Below are 14696 nucleotides of genomic sequence, written 5' to 3' on the forward strand. Positions count from 1 at the left end.
TCTGTAGATGATGTCGACATGTCGACGGTCGTCAAGGCCAAGGATGGCAAGCTCAAGGTCGGCAAGAAGACGTGGACGCTCAACCCATCGTGGACCGCCGTCGATGGCTCGTACCGCATCGGCTCCAAGCGCGCATACGAGCTTTTTCCCGCGCCGCTCGTCAAGCGCCTCAAAGCCGAGGCCAAAGACGCCTTTCTCACATTGCACCGGGTGGCCGTCGACGTTGTCCAAGCCAAGTTGGTGGCGTGGGAGACGTCCGAGCGTACGGTCGACGTGCGCCGTGACCTACTGGCACAGCTCTCGATCCTCGACGAATCGGCCAAGAGCTTTGACGACATGGGGCCTGTGTACGACTGCATCCTCTTTTTTGACGGGAGCGAGTGGCGGGCGGCGATCGACGACTCGGGCAACTGCGACTTTGGCGCGATCGAAGCCATCGGCGTCTATCACAAGCGGTGCGAGTTTCGCTGTTTTAGCGACGCCTCCCAGCTGCACTACGCCTTTAACGTCTACGACAACGGCGACGTCCTTAGCATCGTCTGTGACGCCGGGTCGCACGGCACGCACGTCGCGTCGATCGCGGCCGGTCACGACCCAGAAAACGCAGCCAACAATGGAATTGCGCCCGGCGCGCAGCTCGTATCGATCAAGATTGGCGACACACGCATGGGGTCGGCCGAGACGGGCACTGCCATCTCGCGCGGTATCCTCGCGGTCCTCCAGCACAAGTGCGACGTCGTCAACATGAGCTACGGCGAACACGTCGTACATCCCAACCACAGCCGATCCGTCGACCTCATCAACGAGCTCGTCCACGACCACGGCGTCACGTTTGTAGGCAGCGTGGGCAACGACGGCCCGGCGCTCGGGACGATCAAAGGTCCGTGCGGGCTCTCATCCAGCGTACTCGGTGTCGGCGCGTACGTTTCACGGGACATGATGTCCAATGTCCACAGCTTGTGCCCGCCGTTCGCCGAGTCGACGTTGTATACGTGGTCGTCGCGCGGCCCGTCGTTAGACGGCGACAATGGCATCTCGGTCGTCGCACCCGGTGGTGCGATCACGTCAGTGTCCCATTGGACACTGAGCAAGCAGCAGCTCAAGAACGGAACGTCGATGGCCGCGCCGCACTGCGCGGGCGTCCTCGCGCTTCTCATCAGCGGTCTCAAGGCGCAGCAGATTCCATACCACCCGTACAGTCTCCGACACGCTCTCGAAGCGACAGCGACGCCATTGCCGGGTGTCGGGGCCCAAGAGCAAGGCTGCGGCTTGGTCAACACGCCAGGAGCGTTTGACCACGCGGTGCGTCATGGCCCTCGCCTTTCTGGGCAACCGTGGTTCCTGGACGTGCGCGTGACGTCGCCAGGACGACCGACGGCGCGGGGCATCTGCCTCCGCGAGCCGTTCGAGGTGACGCCGGCGCGTGTCGAGCGGACGATCAAAGTGACACCAGTCTTTCCAAAGGCGGCGCCAAACACCGATCGGGTCGCGTATGCAAAAACGTTGCGTCTGGTCGCGACGCAGCCGTGGGTGCGCGTGCCGTCGATGCTGACGCTGTGCAACGACGGCCGGTCGTTTGTCGTCTCGATCGAAATCGAGCACGTGGCGACGAACTTTGACGCGCAGATTCTGGCGTTTGAGACGCCATCGATCGACGAACCCTGTGCTACAGTGTCTAAATCGCCGGACGAAAAGAAATCGACTAAAATTTTCCATTCTGACTGGAAAGAACGAGTTGAGCGTTGAGCGTCTCACCCGCAGGTCTCTCGACACTGGTCCAACCGATGGCAAATGCGCCGAGATTTTGTTGGGCGGAGCGACTTGGCCTCTCCGTTTCGAGGTGACAATAGCATAGACCGACGTCTTCCGCCTCGTGTCGGGGTTCGTGAGCTTGTGACGCGTACACGGCAGCGACTCGGTACCGCTAACATCGTCCTTCGCCACGTCATTCTCATGCGTCCTGGGACTGGTGTCGGAGTGCGACGACGGCGTGTGGAGAAGCGGCCACGTATTCACTTGATGTATGTATGGTGCGTTAAACGGCGTTAAACCGCTGCACTGGATAGCTCGCACTATCCGGATACGGGTATCCGACACCCCCATCGCTTCTTCGGTTCCACAGATCTTGAACTCGGTATAGGCGATGGCGACGAACAAGGCGACGGCGACGCCCTCCGGCTCCAAGCCGATCGCGATCTCGATGAACAACCCGATCTTGGCGGCCGCGCCGCCCAACCCCAACGGTACCGCTAACCTCTCCATGGCCACCAGGCTCATCGCATCACAGGCGGTATGAACATGGCCATGGCACCGGCGCCGTCGGCGGCGATTGTGGCCGCCGCCGCCGCCGCGCTTTCGAGCCAGCACGCGCAGCAACAGCAGCAGCTCAAGCGCATGGGCATCGGCATGGGGCTTGGCATGGGCATGCCCGGCGGCACGGCCGGCCTCAACGCCATCCAGACCATGAACACGCTCAACAACATGAACGTCGCTGCGATGCAGCTGCAGATGAACCAGCACCAGCAGCGCATCAACGTCGCGTCGGCCAACGCGCAGCGCGCCTTCAAGCCCACGAACGTCAACGTCAACTCGGCCGTGGCAGTCGCCGTGGCGTCGGCCTCGAACGTCCCGGTGCCCGTGGTGCCAGTCAACACTGCGGGCGCCGGCGCTCTCAACCTCTCGGGGACCTGGGACCTGGACCGCGAAGCGTCCGACTCGACCAACGACTATCTCGAAGCCATGGTACACGCTGCGATGTGCCATCTCGTTCTCAGTTGTCGATTAGGGCCTTCCGCTCATTGCCCGCCAAGCCGCCGACAAGCTGGATTTGACGGTCATCATTCTGCAGACGCCCGGCGAGTTTACCATCACACGGCGAACGCGCATCTTCCTCGAGACCAAGGTGCTCAAGTTTGGCCAAGACGTCATCATCAAGACCAACACGGTACGACGCCTCCATTCTTTGCCCGTTCAGTTCTTATTGGGCGTGGCACTAGATCAAGGTGATTGGTGAGCCGACAGCGATCAAGACGATCACGCATCTCTCGGGCTTCCGGGGCGTACTGACCGACATCCGCACGCTGGACGAGCTGGGTCGCATGAAGGTCGAGCTGACGCTGACGCTGCCCGACAAGGACAAGCCCAACGTGGTGATCACGCGCTACTTCAAGAAGCTCTCGGACTCGACGTCGCTCGACAACCTTCCACCGTTCGAGCCCTTCCCGGACCCGCCGTCCGAGAAGCGCAAGCGATAAACTTACAAAGGCAATGCGGACAATGGTGTACAAAGTCCGTCCGTCGTCGACCCCGTCATCGCTCTCGTAGCAACAATTCACATGTATCCAGACAGTAGTAGACAGTACAAGCAAGCTCAGTTGATGACAAGGTGCGCCCGAGTTAAACGTCTTTGGCGGTCGGGCAAAAGAGGTCGAGCTGCACCTCGAACGCTTCGAAGCGCATGCGGGCATAGTCGAGGAAATCAAAGTCGATCGTCGAGTTGCCGGCTTGGACAATGGCCCAGAGACCCCAAAACATGTGGGCGGCGAGCGCGTAGACGTTGCCAAACTCGTGGAGATGGCCGAGGAACACGTCGAGGGAGCCGTCGCGCGTGAGCGACTGCAAAAGCGCTGGCGCGGCCGTCGAGAGGTACGCCTTGTAGAAGATAAACTAATTTGTCGACTGAGTTGACATCTTGATACACGATAGAAAAACGAGAAGAAATTGTACCTGCTTGTCCTTGGACGGGTAGTCGTTGAGGTTCATGTCAAAGCCGCAGTGCTCGCAAAAGTGGTTGCCAAAGTCAAAGCCGCGGTAGTTGTACCCGCCGTACTCGTAGTCGATGATCTGGACGCGGCCCCACGCGGGGTTGTAGAGAATGTTGCCACTAGATAATACAAGTGCAATCTCAAAAAGGGCAATCTCAAAGTGCAATCTCAAATCACAAACCTCAGCAGATCGTTGTGGCTAAACACCGAGTCGTGCAAGAAGCTGTACGCGAGCTTGGCCGTCGCCGACCCGCGAAAGGTCTCGAGGAGGCTCTTGCCGTCGTTGTTCTTGTGCGACGGCAGCACCGACTGCAGCCAGCGCACACGCTGCTTGATCGTCTAGGCGTCCATTGTACGACTGCACGCAGAGAACCTGCTCGTGCCTACCTGGTGCAGCTCAAGGCGCTCGAGCGCATCGCGCTTGACCGGATCGTCAAACGTAATGTCGGCTGCGAGGTCTTCAAACTGCTGGATCTTCTACTCACAAGCATGAGCGACGACGAAGGGGCATGCATTGTCGGTATACAGTCCAGAGGCACGCACGCGTGTCCATGTCGATCTCCATCGCATGCATCTTGCCGAGCTCCTTGGGGATGAGCGAGAGCAGGTCGAAGGGCGACGTCTCGCCCATTTGGTGCGGCTCGAGCGCCGTGCCGTCGACCCAGCCTTCGACGCGACCGTTCGTGAAGCGGCCAAAGTACGTGGGCGCAAAGCCGCGGCGCGAGAGCTCGGCAAAGTTTTCTAGTCGATCCGATAAGAGACGATGCGATCTTAGCGTCGTACCGTTGTCAATGTTGCGGTCGATAAAGACCTCCGTGTGCTCGCCATACAGGCGGACCAGCACGCAGAGGTCCTTCCAGAGAAGGCGGTAGAGGCGGTTTGTAATCCCGCCGCAGATGATCTTGACGGTAATGTCATCAGGCTGCGCATCCTTCCAGCGCGGGCAAATGTGCTTGACGACGTGCTTGCAGTCGTCGAACTCAAAGTGCTCGCCGCGACCGCCGACCGTAAAGTCGTAGACGGTCTTCGAGTTGTTGAGGTACATGGACTCTACAAGGCCGTACGAATATGAGCGCGATGCCACATCCTGGCGCATGAACCTGGCTTGGCGGGCGGCGTTGTCTTGCAGGTCATTGGCGTCTTGATGGCAGGCAGGGCGCGGGTACGGGGGGCAGGAGGCGCGGAGGCGGACGAAGCGGCGAGGAGGCGGTAGGTGGCGTAGGCGCAGACACACGTGGAGACGACGAGTACGAGTACGTCGAGCGTCAAAGGGGATTGACTGGTCTTGTCCATAAAAGGCAACTAAGCCGCTACGAACTTACTCTTTCGTCCTCAAACGAGGCGCGAAATTAGGACCGCCGACGTGCGCTCGCCAGGTGGCACAGAATCAAGCCAATGAAAATGCCAACCACCCAACCACCTGGCGCTGCCGGCCGATGCATAGACACTGCCGTTGGAGATGGATCGGTCGCATCGAAGGGCTCCACGTCACGTCCGAGCTGCGAGCGTACGTCGCGCGCTCTGGGTGGTGGAAAGCCAACGTTCAGAGTAGCCAGGTGCGGATGCGTCGACATTGCCCTTTCCGGCCTCAAAGATCGCGGCCACTGCAACGCGCTTCTTCGTTGACGTCGTCTTCTTCCGCCGACCAGACTCAGACGCCAAGGTTCTTTATTCCTGCACGAGGTTGAGGTGTTGCGTCCTACGAGTCCTCCGCGAGCGACGCTAGGATATACTGCGCAAATAGAAAGGCCACGAGCCACAGCGCCGCGGCAAGGCCCGCGTAGAGGACGCAGAGACGCGAATGCTCGGCGAGGCGGCGCTCCAGGCGGACGCGCAGCTGGTCGGCGTCCAGGGCGTTGCCGTCGGCGTCGACAAAGCCCACGAACGGGTACCGCCCGGCGCTGAGCGCGCGCCAGAGCCAGAACGCGACCGCCTTCATGAAGCAGAGGTGCGCACCGTTGAGGAGGACGAACGTGACCACCGAGACCCACGCGACCGAGATCATTTCGAGGAGCGAGCGCTCGAGCGCGCACACGTGGGCCTTGCCGTCGCCGCTCGCAAAGCGGCGGACCACGGCGGCGCAAGCGCCTTGAACGCGGCGGCGTGTCGCATTGTAGGCCGGGCACGTGTACGTCTGGAGCGACGTGAGTGCAGCGATGGCCTCGGGCGACACGGCGCAATCCGCGCTGGTGTCGTTTGGCGGCAGGCACTTGCGCAGCTGCGTCACGAGCGCATGCAGCTGGGCGTACTCGCGATACCGCAACGAGGTGTTGGCTAGTACAATGGAAGCCCTTCTCGTACAGGTCTAGTTGTACCTTGGTGGCCCATGTTGGCACGCACAATGCTCAGCTGACTGGCCGCACACGAGTTGTCATGCAGCGACTGCAGCGTCGACACGCCCTACGCAGCAGCAGTCATGAGCTTCCTCTGTACTTCTAGAAGGGTGAGACCGCAGATGCGTGAAGAGCGCCATTGGCCGTCATGGACGAGCTTGCAAAGCTGACGACAATGTTGCCCAGCCAGTTGGGCGACGGGTCGGACATCGTGGCGAGTCCACACGCCTCGCTGTGCATGCGATTCAACGGGATGACGATGAGCACGGTCATCGCCGTGAGCACAATCCTGCAAACCTCTTCGGGTTGGAGTGCTGGGTAGATTGTGATACCCGAGAAGGACGGCGACGAAGAACGGCCAGAGACGGAGTCGGCAGACGCTCGAGAGCACATCCATGATCGAGTGGCGGCAGCGGAGGACGTTGAGCCAGTCCGCCTACGCACCTTGTAGCGGCCGCTTGTACGTGCGATACGTACAGTGGTTTGGAGACGAGATGTGTTTTGGTTGTCAATCTACAGCGTGTATGACGTCCTATTCGAGCGCAAGGAGGTACCTCGGGGATGTCGGTGAACGCGTCCTGCGCAATCATAACGGTCACGAGCACGCAGAGCGCGAGGCGAACGAGCAAGTCGAGCGGCAGCGACGTCGCGACCACGTTGCCTTGGACGTCGACCCCGTACGCACCTTGCGGATCGTTGTCCGGTGCATCGGCGTCGGTCGCCATCGTCGTCGGGACCACCGTGCTGGACGCATTCCTGAATGAAATAAGGATTTTATCAATGTATCAAGTACACGAGTTTGCACCATTCCGGATACGTGTCGACGACGGTGCCACCTCGCTGCTCCAGCAGCGCGTCGCGCAGCGTCCAGTTGCTAAAGGTCGCTCGGTGCAACGTCGAGGCGTTGGGGGAAGTATACCGTGCGACCTGCGATGCCAAGGCTGCGCTGGTACCATCAACGCGGTCCATGGCGTTGCCAAGACCAGCGACGAACGCGCGTGCGTCGGCTTGCGTTGCCTCTTGCGCATTTGCAACAGCTGCAATCGAGCGGTTCATCACAGCGCCAAAGAGAAGGAGCTGCGTCATGGATGTCTCTAGGTCCAGCGCAATGCGAAGGGGTGGGAGTGTGATCCCGACTGCGGCCAGCGCCGGCTTGGCCTTGGCGAGAACGGCTTCAATCGCGGCTGCAGAGGCCTTGACGCCTTGGAGCGAGCTGAGAACGCCATGAATATCAGCCGTGTCGCTGGTCGCTGTCGACCACTGACTCTGGAGCGTGAGAACGGCCGCGTGGGCTGCGTCCGCGTTGGCCTGGAGCGACGACGCACCGGTCGAAACGACGTCGCGAAGCGCCTGCGCGTCTGCGTGGACGGCATCTTGGTATGCTGTGAGCGTTCGGTTCAGCGCTGTGGCGTCGGCTTGGGCTTGGGCGTTGGGGAAGCGAAGGAAAATGCGACTGGTCGTCGGTGGCTGCGAGAGCGAATAGGCGTTCTGGAGCGTCTCAAGGGCCAGTTGGTCATCGGGCGAGCAGAGTACAGTGCTTGACGACGATACAAGCAATGTGGTTTGCAGCTCGGCGAGCGTTGCTTTGCCTATCCGCAGTCGTCAGTTGTCATATCGCCGTAGAATCGAGCATAATGAGTCATACAGGCCAAGGTGGCATTCGCCAAAGCGACGATCGCCACCTCGTCGGCCACTGCGATACTCGCGACAACGTCTTGCTCGTGGCTCCATGTCGTGACAAGCGCGAGCATCTCGTGGGCGAGCGCGTCTTGGATGCAGTCGTCGTACGCTGTTTCATGGGCGTGGAGCACGGCGATGGCACGTGCGAGCGAGAAGGGCGTCGACGTCGATCGATGGACGGCGTTGGCGACCCAGCCGCAAGCGATCGACGAGCTCAAGAAGGTTGAAAGGCAGAAGAGGACGACGTACAGGACCTTCTTTGTCAGCTGGGTATGGACCCAGTGCCATCGCGGCGACGGCGTGGCCGCCGAGGATGGTGACGGCGCTTCTTTGGGCGTCCGACACTCGATGGCCGGCGCCATGTCGACCTCGCTGCGGCCTTCCTTCTCGGTGAGGATAGGTTCGATGCTCGGGCGCTGGAACATGCTGGCGATGGAGGATGCTGGACGCGGACAAAGCTCGAATGCCACGAAGATCGTGCAACTTGACGCTGGAAACGCACGTGATTGGCCAAAATGCAAAGCCATATCACACGGTGATTGGTTTGTCCGTCGACAGTGCAGATAAAAACACCCAACCGTTGATGTGTCGCCGCCTTCTGCCCGTGGAGGCTACCCGCCCAACGCTGATCGCTCCTGCGTCAGGTGGGATATCTCAACGCCATAAACTCGAGTACCTTTGTTTTGTCGTGCCGTCGACATGATTTGCGGCGAGCAAGGACGGTGAAATGCAAAAAGTGGGTGTTTTAAGCCTGACGTGGCACGCTCAGCGCACGTATTTCTCTTCCATGTCGCCGATGCGGTCGGACTGCAGGTCTGAGTCCTTGAGGATACCACCCGCGGGCTTGTCGCTAAAGACGTAGCCATTCGACTTGTCGATGGTCTGCGTCACGCGCTGGAGGCTCTCGACGTCCTCGATCTGGAGCGGCACAAAGCTCACGAGGCTAAAGTCCTCGATCACCTCGATGAGCACTTCGTTCATACGGCGAAACTTCTCGCGGAGCTTTTGCTTGCACTGGACGGCGTGCGGAAGGTCGATTGCTGGAAGGGCATACGGGTCGTCGTCGTCTTCGTGGAGTTCGCCAAACTCTTGGGCTTCAAGGCGGTCCAGGAGGTAGCGCAGATCCAATACATCCGTGTAAAACTCGAGGTTGAACGCTGATTTCCAGGAAAATTAGTCGGCAAATAAGCAAATACGGTGGACGCACCAAGGTTGCCGTACTGCTGGATCAGGTCCATCTTGGAAAGCACGTTGATGTGCGGCAGCTCGAGGCGCACCATGGACGAGAGACTGAGCAGCACGACCGAAATGAACTTGGAGCTGTCCGTGCAGTGGTGCGCGTCGACAAGGTGCACGACCGATATCTACAGAGCGCGTCACGTCCAATTAGCGTACTTTGCAGGTTCGTGTACCCGGTAATGCAGTTTCTGGAGCTTCTGGAGAATGTTGTGCACGCTGATTTCGTGCGTGTACAGCTCGACTTGGCCGGGAAAGTCGAACAAAATGTACTTTTCTATCGCGAATTGTGGTCGTGAAATCTGGTCGTAACAAGAAATGTCGACATGGTCTGTACCTTGCAGCCGCCCAAGGCGCTCCGCCAGCCACTCAAAGTGCTCGTCAATGTAGTTCATGCAATAGACCAAGCCTACACAACCACCGTAATGAGCACGAAGGCTGCATTGACCATAGCACGTACCGCCGTTCGGGCCGAGGTTGAGTTCGTCCATGACGTTTTCGAGGCAGACGAGCTCCATGATGTCAATGTCGGCTACATATGTACAGCACATCCTGGTCGTCAAGGAGAGCGTCGTCATTCAGAGTCCAGAAGAAGATGCATGCACAAGGCAAAGGCTGGCGAAGGAAAGGATATGGTAGTTGCTCGTTTGCGGGGTCCATGTTGACGACTGCGACGTCGCGCCCGGCCGCCTGGAGGTACTGCTGCATGCCATTGCAGTACGTGGTCTTGCCGCTGCCTACGCCATCGAGCTTGCAGCTCCTTCTGCCACGTGGTCGCGCGCGTACCTGGCGGTCCCAAGATGACTTGACCAAAGGGCATTGCCGCCGTCGAATTCGTTTGGACCTGCCGAAATCAGTTGGCACACGCCCGCAACCGGATAATATCCGGATAGCAAACCTGTCACAATGCATATTTCCTGTGGGACTGGATATTTGCACAATTTGTCCATGGGCGGCTTACATCTGTGTCCTTCGAGTATTGCGTCCTGCGGGTCCCTCAGAACTACACAAACGCAAGCAATATTTCTTTTCAAATAAGCCATCAATGTAGTTTTTGCGGTTATGAAGATGACTGGTGTCGGCATCGTGAAATAGGAAGTCAGAGAAGATAATCAATGCTAAGTAAGGTTTACTTTGTCTACAGCCCAAGCGCAAACATAGACTAGACAACGATACCGCTACATGTGCTACAAGACGCTAAGAAACGTCGCGCCCAACGGCTGACGCGGTTCATATCTCCATTACACTATTCCACGTGGCACAAGTAGACTAATAACAGTTGCGCCCTTTGGTACGAGAGAGTAGGACGTACAACAACAATATGCACGCAATAAGATACTTTTACAGGTTAAACGCGAGGTCGAATTGACTTCATCGCCACCGCACTGTCGCGTTAAAAGCCGTCAAACCAGGACGACGCGTCGTTGTACGGTTCAAGCACGAGCGGCGCGGCAGCGTCAAACACCTGCGCCGCTTTTTGGCGAATCTGCTGGACGTGCGGCGCGTTCTGGACGCCGGCTGCGACGTGCACCCAGTCGACCGACGCAAACCACGGGTGGCTCCGGATGACGGACCCGCCCGTGTTGATGTCGATCATGCCTTGGCAGCCAAGGCGTTCGTATGGACTCTGGTTAAGAATCTGGAAGAGGAGGTCCGTCACCTCTTTCGAGCGATCTTCCGTGCCGGGAAAGACGAGGTCCTTGCGGTCGTAGCGTGAGATTTTTGAGTAGACAGCGAGCACGACGTCCTTGTCGTTCTCCAAGTCGTCGCATGCGAACGGTGTGATACCGTAGAGCATCTCATAGATGAGAATGCCGAGGCCCCAAATATCGACGCCAAAGCTGTGGCCTTGCGCCGACACCATTTCGGGCGCCGTATACTCGGCTGTGCCGCACAGTGTGTACGTACGGAGATCGTCGATTTGCTTGGCATACCTAATCCAAGATGTTATATATATGGACGCAAAAATCCATATCTTGTGCAAATGCGTACCGAAAATCGTGCAGCTGGACGTAGCCGTTGTCGTCGAGCATGATGTTTTCCGGGTTCATGTTGCGGTACACGATCCCAACATCGTGAAGCGTCTCGAGACCAATGAGCAGCTGCGCCGCGTACTGCCGAATCACGTCTTCCGAGAATTTGGTTTCCGCGTCGAGCATCAAGCCGGCAATGTCGCAGACCATGTTGGAGTTGAACGCCATGTAGAGGCCGTTGGCGTCGGTCCACGTGCCCATGCACACGGGGACTGTCGCAACCGAGATGGGTCGCTTCATGCTCTTGTGGATCGCGGCTTCGCGCATGACCTCTTCGATCTTGTTGTTGGCTTTGGTCTGTCGCTTGGAGACGACGCGAACCGTGAGCCGGACCTTGCTCGTCGTCTCAAACGTGGTGAGGGTCCCGACCTAGATTTCAATAAAATTTTAATGAAAAATCCCAGAAATCGACAAACAACCTCGCTCGTCTGCGCGACGCACTTGAAACTGAGCTGGCCACGCGCCACGTCGTTCTTGACCGAGCTCGCCTCGGGGTTGTGCTCGCGGAGGTTGCTCACGGCAATTTGAAAGTTGTGTTTGGCCTCGCGCTGCGCGCGGTCGTTGTCAATGATCTTTTGGAGCGGCCCGAGAATCTCCTCAAAGGCCTGGCGCCCGATCTGGAGCAATTTCGTGCGACCGACGCTAATGACGTTGGCGGCGCGCGGGGCGTCGTTGAGGAGCGCGCGCTCGCCAAAGTACTGGTGCTGGCGCAGTCGTAGCACTTCGCGGCTCGTGCGCTCCGTCGTACCGGGTGCGACGTCCCAAACCGTGCAGAGGCACGCACCTTCCTTGATGACAAAAAATGTGTTGCCGATCGTGCCTTGGTTGATGATGTAATCGCCGTCTTCAAACGTGATTTCGGTCAAGTTGGTCGCGAGTCGCTCGAGTTGCGTCGTCGTGAGCGACTTGAGCACATCGACCTTCTTGAGCGTCTGGACGATAACGTTGGTCGGTGACTTCATAAAGACGAGTCGGAACGCGCGGCAGTCGATGGCCCACAAGACACCTTTTGTGAGCGCGATCACTGACGACGACCGCGGCGCATTGTGCATGAGCGCGAGTTCGCCAAACGACGGATGCGTGTCACCGCGGTAGACGTGGACAATGTCTTCGCGAATGCCATTGGGCGTCTCGTTCTTGACCGTGACCTATTTGTGTCGTTGAAAAATTGATATTTTGGATGGTTTTGTATCGCACTTGAAAGTCGCCGCTCTGAACGCAGTAGAAGCGGTCGCCTGGGTCGCCTTGGCGAATGACCACGTCGGTTTCGTTGACTGTGACCTTTTCCATGACCTTGTACACGTCGTTGCGTTGCTGTGCCGTGAGCTGCTTGAAGAGCCAATTGGCCTGAGTGATCTCCTGGATTTTGTCCATTTCTTGCTTGGATTTGAGAATCACGTGGTCGTTCATCTTGTAGTTGAGGTCTTCTTCGGTCACCATCTTGGCCATGTCCTTCTTCATCTGGTCGCGCCGCTTCTGCTTGGACATACCGCGCCGCACCGGGCGCAACTCGGCGACACGGTCGTTGAGCATGTTGGTCGTGATGAGATCGTTGTTCTTTTGGCTCTGGAGCCGCTCCTTATTCGTCTCGTTGCCGTGGCTCGACGCCGTGTGATCCAAGTAAATGCACACGATCGTAATGTCGTCCGTTCGGAGCTCGTAGTGCAACCAGAGGCGGTACGACTCAGTCACGACCTTCTCGCACGCCTCCAGCGGGTCCGAGTACGCCTTGATGATGTCGACAACCGCTTGGTTGGTCAAAAACTCAAAGACGCCGTCGCTCGCAATGATGATGTACCGGTCCGACGGCGTGAGCTGGAGCGACGCAATCTCGGGCGTCGCAAAGACACCGAGGCTCTCGGCAATCTCATCGCCAATCGAACGCGTGAACGCCGTGCCCGGAAAGTTGCCCGTTGGCGACCACACGCGGGGCGGGTCGCCATCTTCGTCGACCTCTTCGTTGATGGCCGTTGCCCAGTTCTACCACCAACCAACATTCAATCCAAGCAAATGATGCGTTCGATCAAGGGACCTCGTGGATCGGTGCAATGCCTTCCAGCTGGTCCATCGTCAATACACGAGCGCCATATCGCTTGACGCGCTCGCGTTCGTCCTAAAAAGCGACGATAGCACCACGAAAGCTCACAAAATATCACAAAATATCACGAAATAACACGAAAATTTCGTCGAAAGTGAGAAAAAAACACAAAGAATAGAGAGCATGCGTCGTACCGTGCGGTACGGCGTCTGATCGACCGACAAGGGCGAGGCCACAATGCGTGGCTGGTCGTTGCGCGCAATCACAGCGCGCGAATCGCCGACGTTGGCCACGTGGATGATGTCGCCGTCCATAAAACACGTAATGGCCGTCGTGCCGCTTAGACTGTCGTCGATGCGCGATGTGTGCAACTAGAACTTGGTCAAGTGTCTTGCACGGTATTGTATGAAGTGTACCTTGGCGTTGGTGTCGGTGAACGCGGCCGAGTAAATTTCTGCAAAGTTGCCGGGCGTGCCTTTGGCCATGAGCTTGAGCAAGCGTTCCGGGACCTCCTTCTTTGCAAAGATCGAGCAGAGGTCACCGGTCGCGCCATGGCCGTCAAAAATGCCAAAGAAGATCTTGCTCGGGTCGCCCGCGAAGCTCGGGATGATGGTAAAGCTATCTTGGTTGGGCTTGTCAATTGCTAGCTTAGAAGTGACACCTTGAGCATAAGAGTAGAGAGAAGTACCGTCGGGGTAGTAGCCGCGCTGAGACACAAAGGCGTACTCGATCGAGAGGGACGGCGTGAGCTGAAGGCGTGTCGACTTTTCCGAGCACACGATGCGCGACCGGATCTCTTCGGGCGTGAGCGGCGAGTTGTCGTTGTTGGCTTGCTCTTGCGGGTTCCGGTCCGCGACCTTCGACCCAATACCGAGAGACGAGCCGCACCCCATACGCTCTTGATGCTCAGCGATGTGTAGCAGTTGTGCGTGGAGTTTCGCCGCAGTGCCATTGCTAGCTAAATATACTTGCCAAAACGGATATGTGACGTGGCAGCCGCAGAACGCAGCAAACGATCGTCAGGCGCCACAAAGTGCGAAACTGTACATGCCGTCCGACGTCTGCAATGAATTCGCTAACTCTCTTACACGCTACTGTTGTCGCCCAGTGATGTCTGTGCCTGCGACCTGAACTCGCAAGTTTTAAGTGTATTGTGGGGGCCGTTCTCCAACGAATCGTTGCGTCGTCGTCCCTGTCACCACGACGAATGGACGCGATGTAAAGTGATGGAGCTGGCGGCCTTCAACGGCGACCTGACGTCGCTCGAGCTCTTGCACAAGAGCCGCCTTCGCGTCGGATCGGAGCGAGCCATCGTCTACGCGGCGTACCGCGGCCACATGCACGTGCTCGATTGGCTACATCAAAACCGACGCGATGGCTGTGGCGAAGATGCAATGGCTCTCGCTGCCACCGCCGGCCACTTGAACGTTGTGCGCTGGCTCCATGAGATCTACGGGCTATGGCGAACCCACGCCGCCTTGGCCACAGCGGCGTACAAAGGCCACCTCGCGATGGTCACGTACCTCTTGGGCGTACCGACGGACAGCTCGGGGCCCCAGGGCGACGCCAGGGTATGCTCGGATCGGCGCTGCAGCCTACAGTTGCCTCATCA

The 14696-nt window shown here is 58.4% G+C and overlaps 7 protein-coding genes across 7 annotated transcripts in view; 3 read left to right on the forward strand and 4 right to left on the reverse strand.

The window, feature by feature from the left end:
* Window positions 1-7: 7 nt before the first annotated feature.
* SDRG_09790 (hypothetical protein) lies at window positions 8-1746 on the forward strand (the record flags this gene model as incomplete). Its single annotated transcript, XM_008615742.1, has 1 exon — window positions 8-1746. Exon 1 carries the CDS (start codon window positions 19-21, stop codon window positions 1744-1746), a length of 1728 nt encoding a protein of 575 aa, XP_008613964.1. The 5' UTR covers window positions 8-18.
* Window positions 1747-2085: 339 nt separating this feature from the next.
* On the forward strand, window positions 2086-3774 carry SDRG_09791 (hypothetical protein). Its single transcript, XM_008615743.1, has 5 exons — window positions 2086-2243; window positions 2288-2742; window positions 2786-2944; window positions 2997-3645; window positions 3706-3774. The coding sequence occupies exons 1-4, from the start codon at window positions 2144-2146 to the stop codon at window positions 3252-3254; spliced, it is 972 nt and encodes a 323-aa protein (XP_008613965.1). The 5' UTR covers window positions 2086-2143; the 3' UTR covers window positions 3255-3645; window positions 3706-3774.
* On the reverse strand, window positions 3353-5198 carry SDRG_09792 (hypothetical protein). Its single transcript, XM_008615744.1, has 7 exons — window positions 4865-5198; window positions 4548-4814; window positions 4291-4505; window positions 4152-4241; window positions 3946-4103; window positions 3727-3883; window positions 3353-3666 (listed from the first exon to the last, which is right to left on the reverse strand). Exons 1-7 carry the CDS (start codon window positions 5055-5057, stop codon window positions 3397-3399), a joined length of 1350 nt encoding a protein of 449 aa, XP_008613966.1. The 5' UTR covers window positions 5058-5198; the 3' UTR covers window positions 3353-3396.
* Window positions 5199-5415: 217 nt separating this feature from the next.
* SDRG_09793 (hypothetical protein) lies at window positions 5416-8202 on the reverse strand (the record flags this gene model as incomplete). The annotated part of the gene is made up of 8 exons (XM_008615745.1): window positions 5416-6038; window positions 6080-6164; window positions 6215-6386; window positions 6430-6533; window positions 6575-6610; window positions 6652-6853; window positions 6903-7686; window positions 7743-8202. The coding sequence occupies 8 exons, from the start codon at window positions 8200-8202 to the stop codon at window positions 5464-5466; spliced, it is 2418 nt and encodes an 805-aa protein (XP_008613967.1). The 3' UTR covers window positions 5416-5463.
* Window positions 8203-8499: 297 nt separating this feature from the next.
* On the reverse strand, window positions 8500-9857 carry SDRG_09794 (hypothetical protein). The gene is made up of 7 exons (XM_008615746.1): window positions 9800-9857; window positions 9648-9750; window positions 9474-9553; window positions 9351-9422; window positions 9190-9290; window positions 8985-9141; window positions 8500-8934 (listed from the first exon to the last, which is right to left on the reverse strand). Exons 1-7 carry the CDS (start codon window positions 9831-9833, stop codon window positions 8543-8545), a joined length of 939 nt encoding a protein of 312 aa, XP_008613968.1. The 5' UTR covers window positions 9834-9857; the 3' UTR covers window positions 8500-8542.
* A 476-nt stretch (window positions 9858-10333) lies between these two features.
* Window positions 10334-14014, reverse strand: SDRG_09795 (AGC protein kinase). Its single transcript, XM_008615747.1, has 8 exons — window positions 13773-14014; window positions 13501-13727; window positions 13279-13455; window positions 13079-13159; window positions 12244-13026; window positions 11466-12194; window positions 11006-11415; window positions 10334-10947 (listed from the first exon to the last, which is right to left on the reverse strand). The coding sequence occupies exons 1-8, from the start codon at window positions 13975-13977 to the stop codon at window positions 10407-10409; spliced, it is 3153 nt and encodes a 1050-aa protein (XP_008613969.1). The 5' UTR covers window positions 13978-14014; the 3' UTR covers window positions 10334-10406.
* Window positions 14015-14310: 296 nt separating this feature from the next.
* SDRG_09796 (hypothetical protein) overlaps window positions 14311-14696 on the forward strand; it is a gene marked incomplete at both ends in the record, with an annotated part of 2326 nt that continues 1940 nt past the window's right edge. Inside the window, one exon of the mRNA XM_008615748.1 lies at window positions 14311-14655. Coding sequence (XP_008613970.1) covers window positions 14311-14655 — 345 coding nt within the window. The remainder of the gene's footprint in view (window positions 14656-14696) is intronic.

This window comes from Saprolegnia diclina, assembly GCF_000281045.1.
Source record: "Saprolegnia diclina VS20 unplaced genomic scaffold supercont1.32, whole genome shotgun sequence".
Classification (NCBI taxonomy): Eukaryota; Oomycota; class Saprolegniomycetes; order Saprolegniales; family Saprolegniaceae; genus Saprolegnia; species Saprolegnia diclina.

Excerpts from the sequence above, each read along its gene's own strand:
- SDRG_09795 (XM_008615747.1), bottom strand. The coding sequence starts at position 13,977 with ATGGGGTGCGGCTCGTCTCTCGGTATTGGGTCGAAGGTCGCGGACCGG. Across the intron at positions 13,456-13,500 it reads TCACCGACACCAACGCCAAG|TTGCACACATCGCGCATCGA; the intron begins GTACACTTCATA and ends ACCAAGTTCTAG. Across the intron at positions 12,195-12,243 it reads TTCAGAGCGGCGACTTTCAA|GTCACGGTCAAGAACGAGAC; the intron begins GTGCGATACAAA and ends CGACACAAATAG.
- SDRG_09791 (XM_008615743.1), top strand. The coding sequence starts at position 2,144 with ATGGCGACGAACAAGGCGACGGCGACGCCCTCCGGCTCCAAGCCGATC. Across the intron at positions 2,743-2,785 it reads ACGACTATCTCGAAGCCATG|GGCCTTCCGCTCATTGCCCG; the intron begins GTACACGCTGCG and ends GTTGTCGATTAG. Across the intron at positions 2,945-2,996 it reads TCATCATCAAGACCAACACG|ATCAAGGTGATTGGTGAGCC; the intron begins GTACGACGCCTC and ends GCGTGGCACTAG.
- SDRG_09794 (XM_008615746.1), bottom strand. The coding sequence starts at position 9,833 with ATGCCCTTTGGTCAAGTCATCTTGGGACCGCCAG. Across the intron at positions 9,554-9,647 it reads CCCGCAAACGAGCAACTACC|ATATGTAGCCGACATTGACA; the intron begins ATATCCTTTCCT and ends GATGTGCTGTAC. Across the intron at positions 9,291-9,350 it reads GCGCCTTGGGCGGCTGCAAG|AAAAGTACATTTTGTTCGAC; the intron begins GTACAGACCATG and ends AATTCGCGATAG.
- SDRG_09792 (XM_008615744.1), bottom strand. The coding sequence starts at position 5,057 with ATGGACAAGACCAGTCAATCCCCTTTGACGCTCGACGTACTCGTACTC. Across the intron at positions 4,242-4,290 it reads CGCGTGCGTGCCTCTGGACT|AAGATCCAGCAGTTTGAAGA; the intron begins GTATACCGACAA and ends GCTTGTGAGTAG. Across the intron at positions 3,667-3,726 it reads ACCCGTCCAAGGACAAGCAG|TTTATCTTCTACAAGGCGTA; the intron begins GTACAATTTCTT and ends TCGACAAATTAG.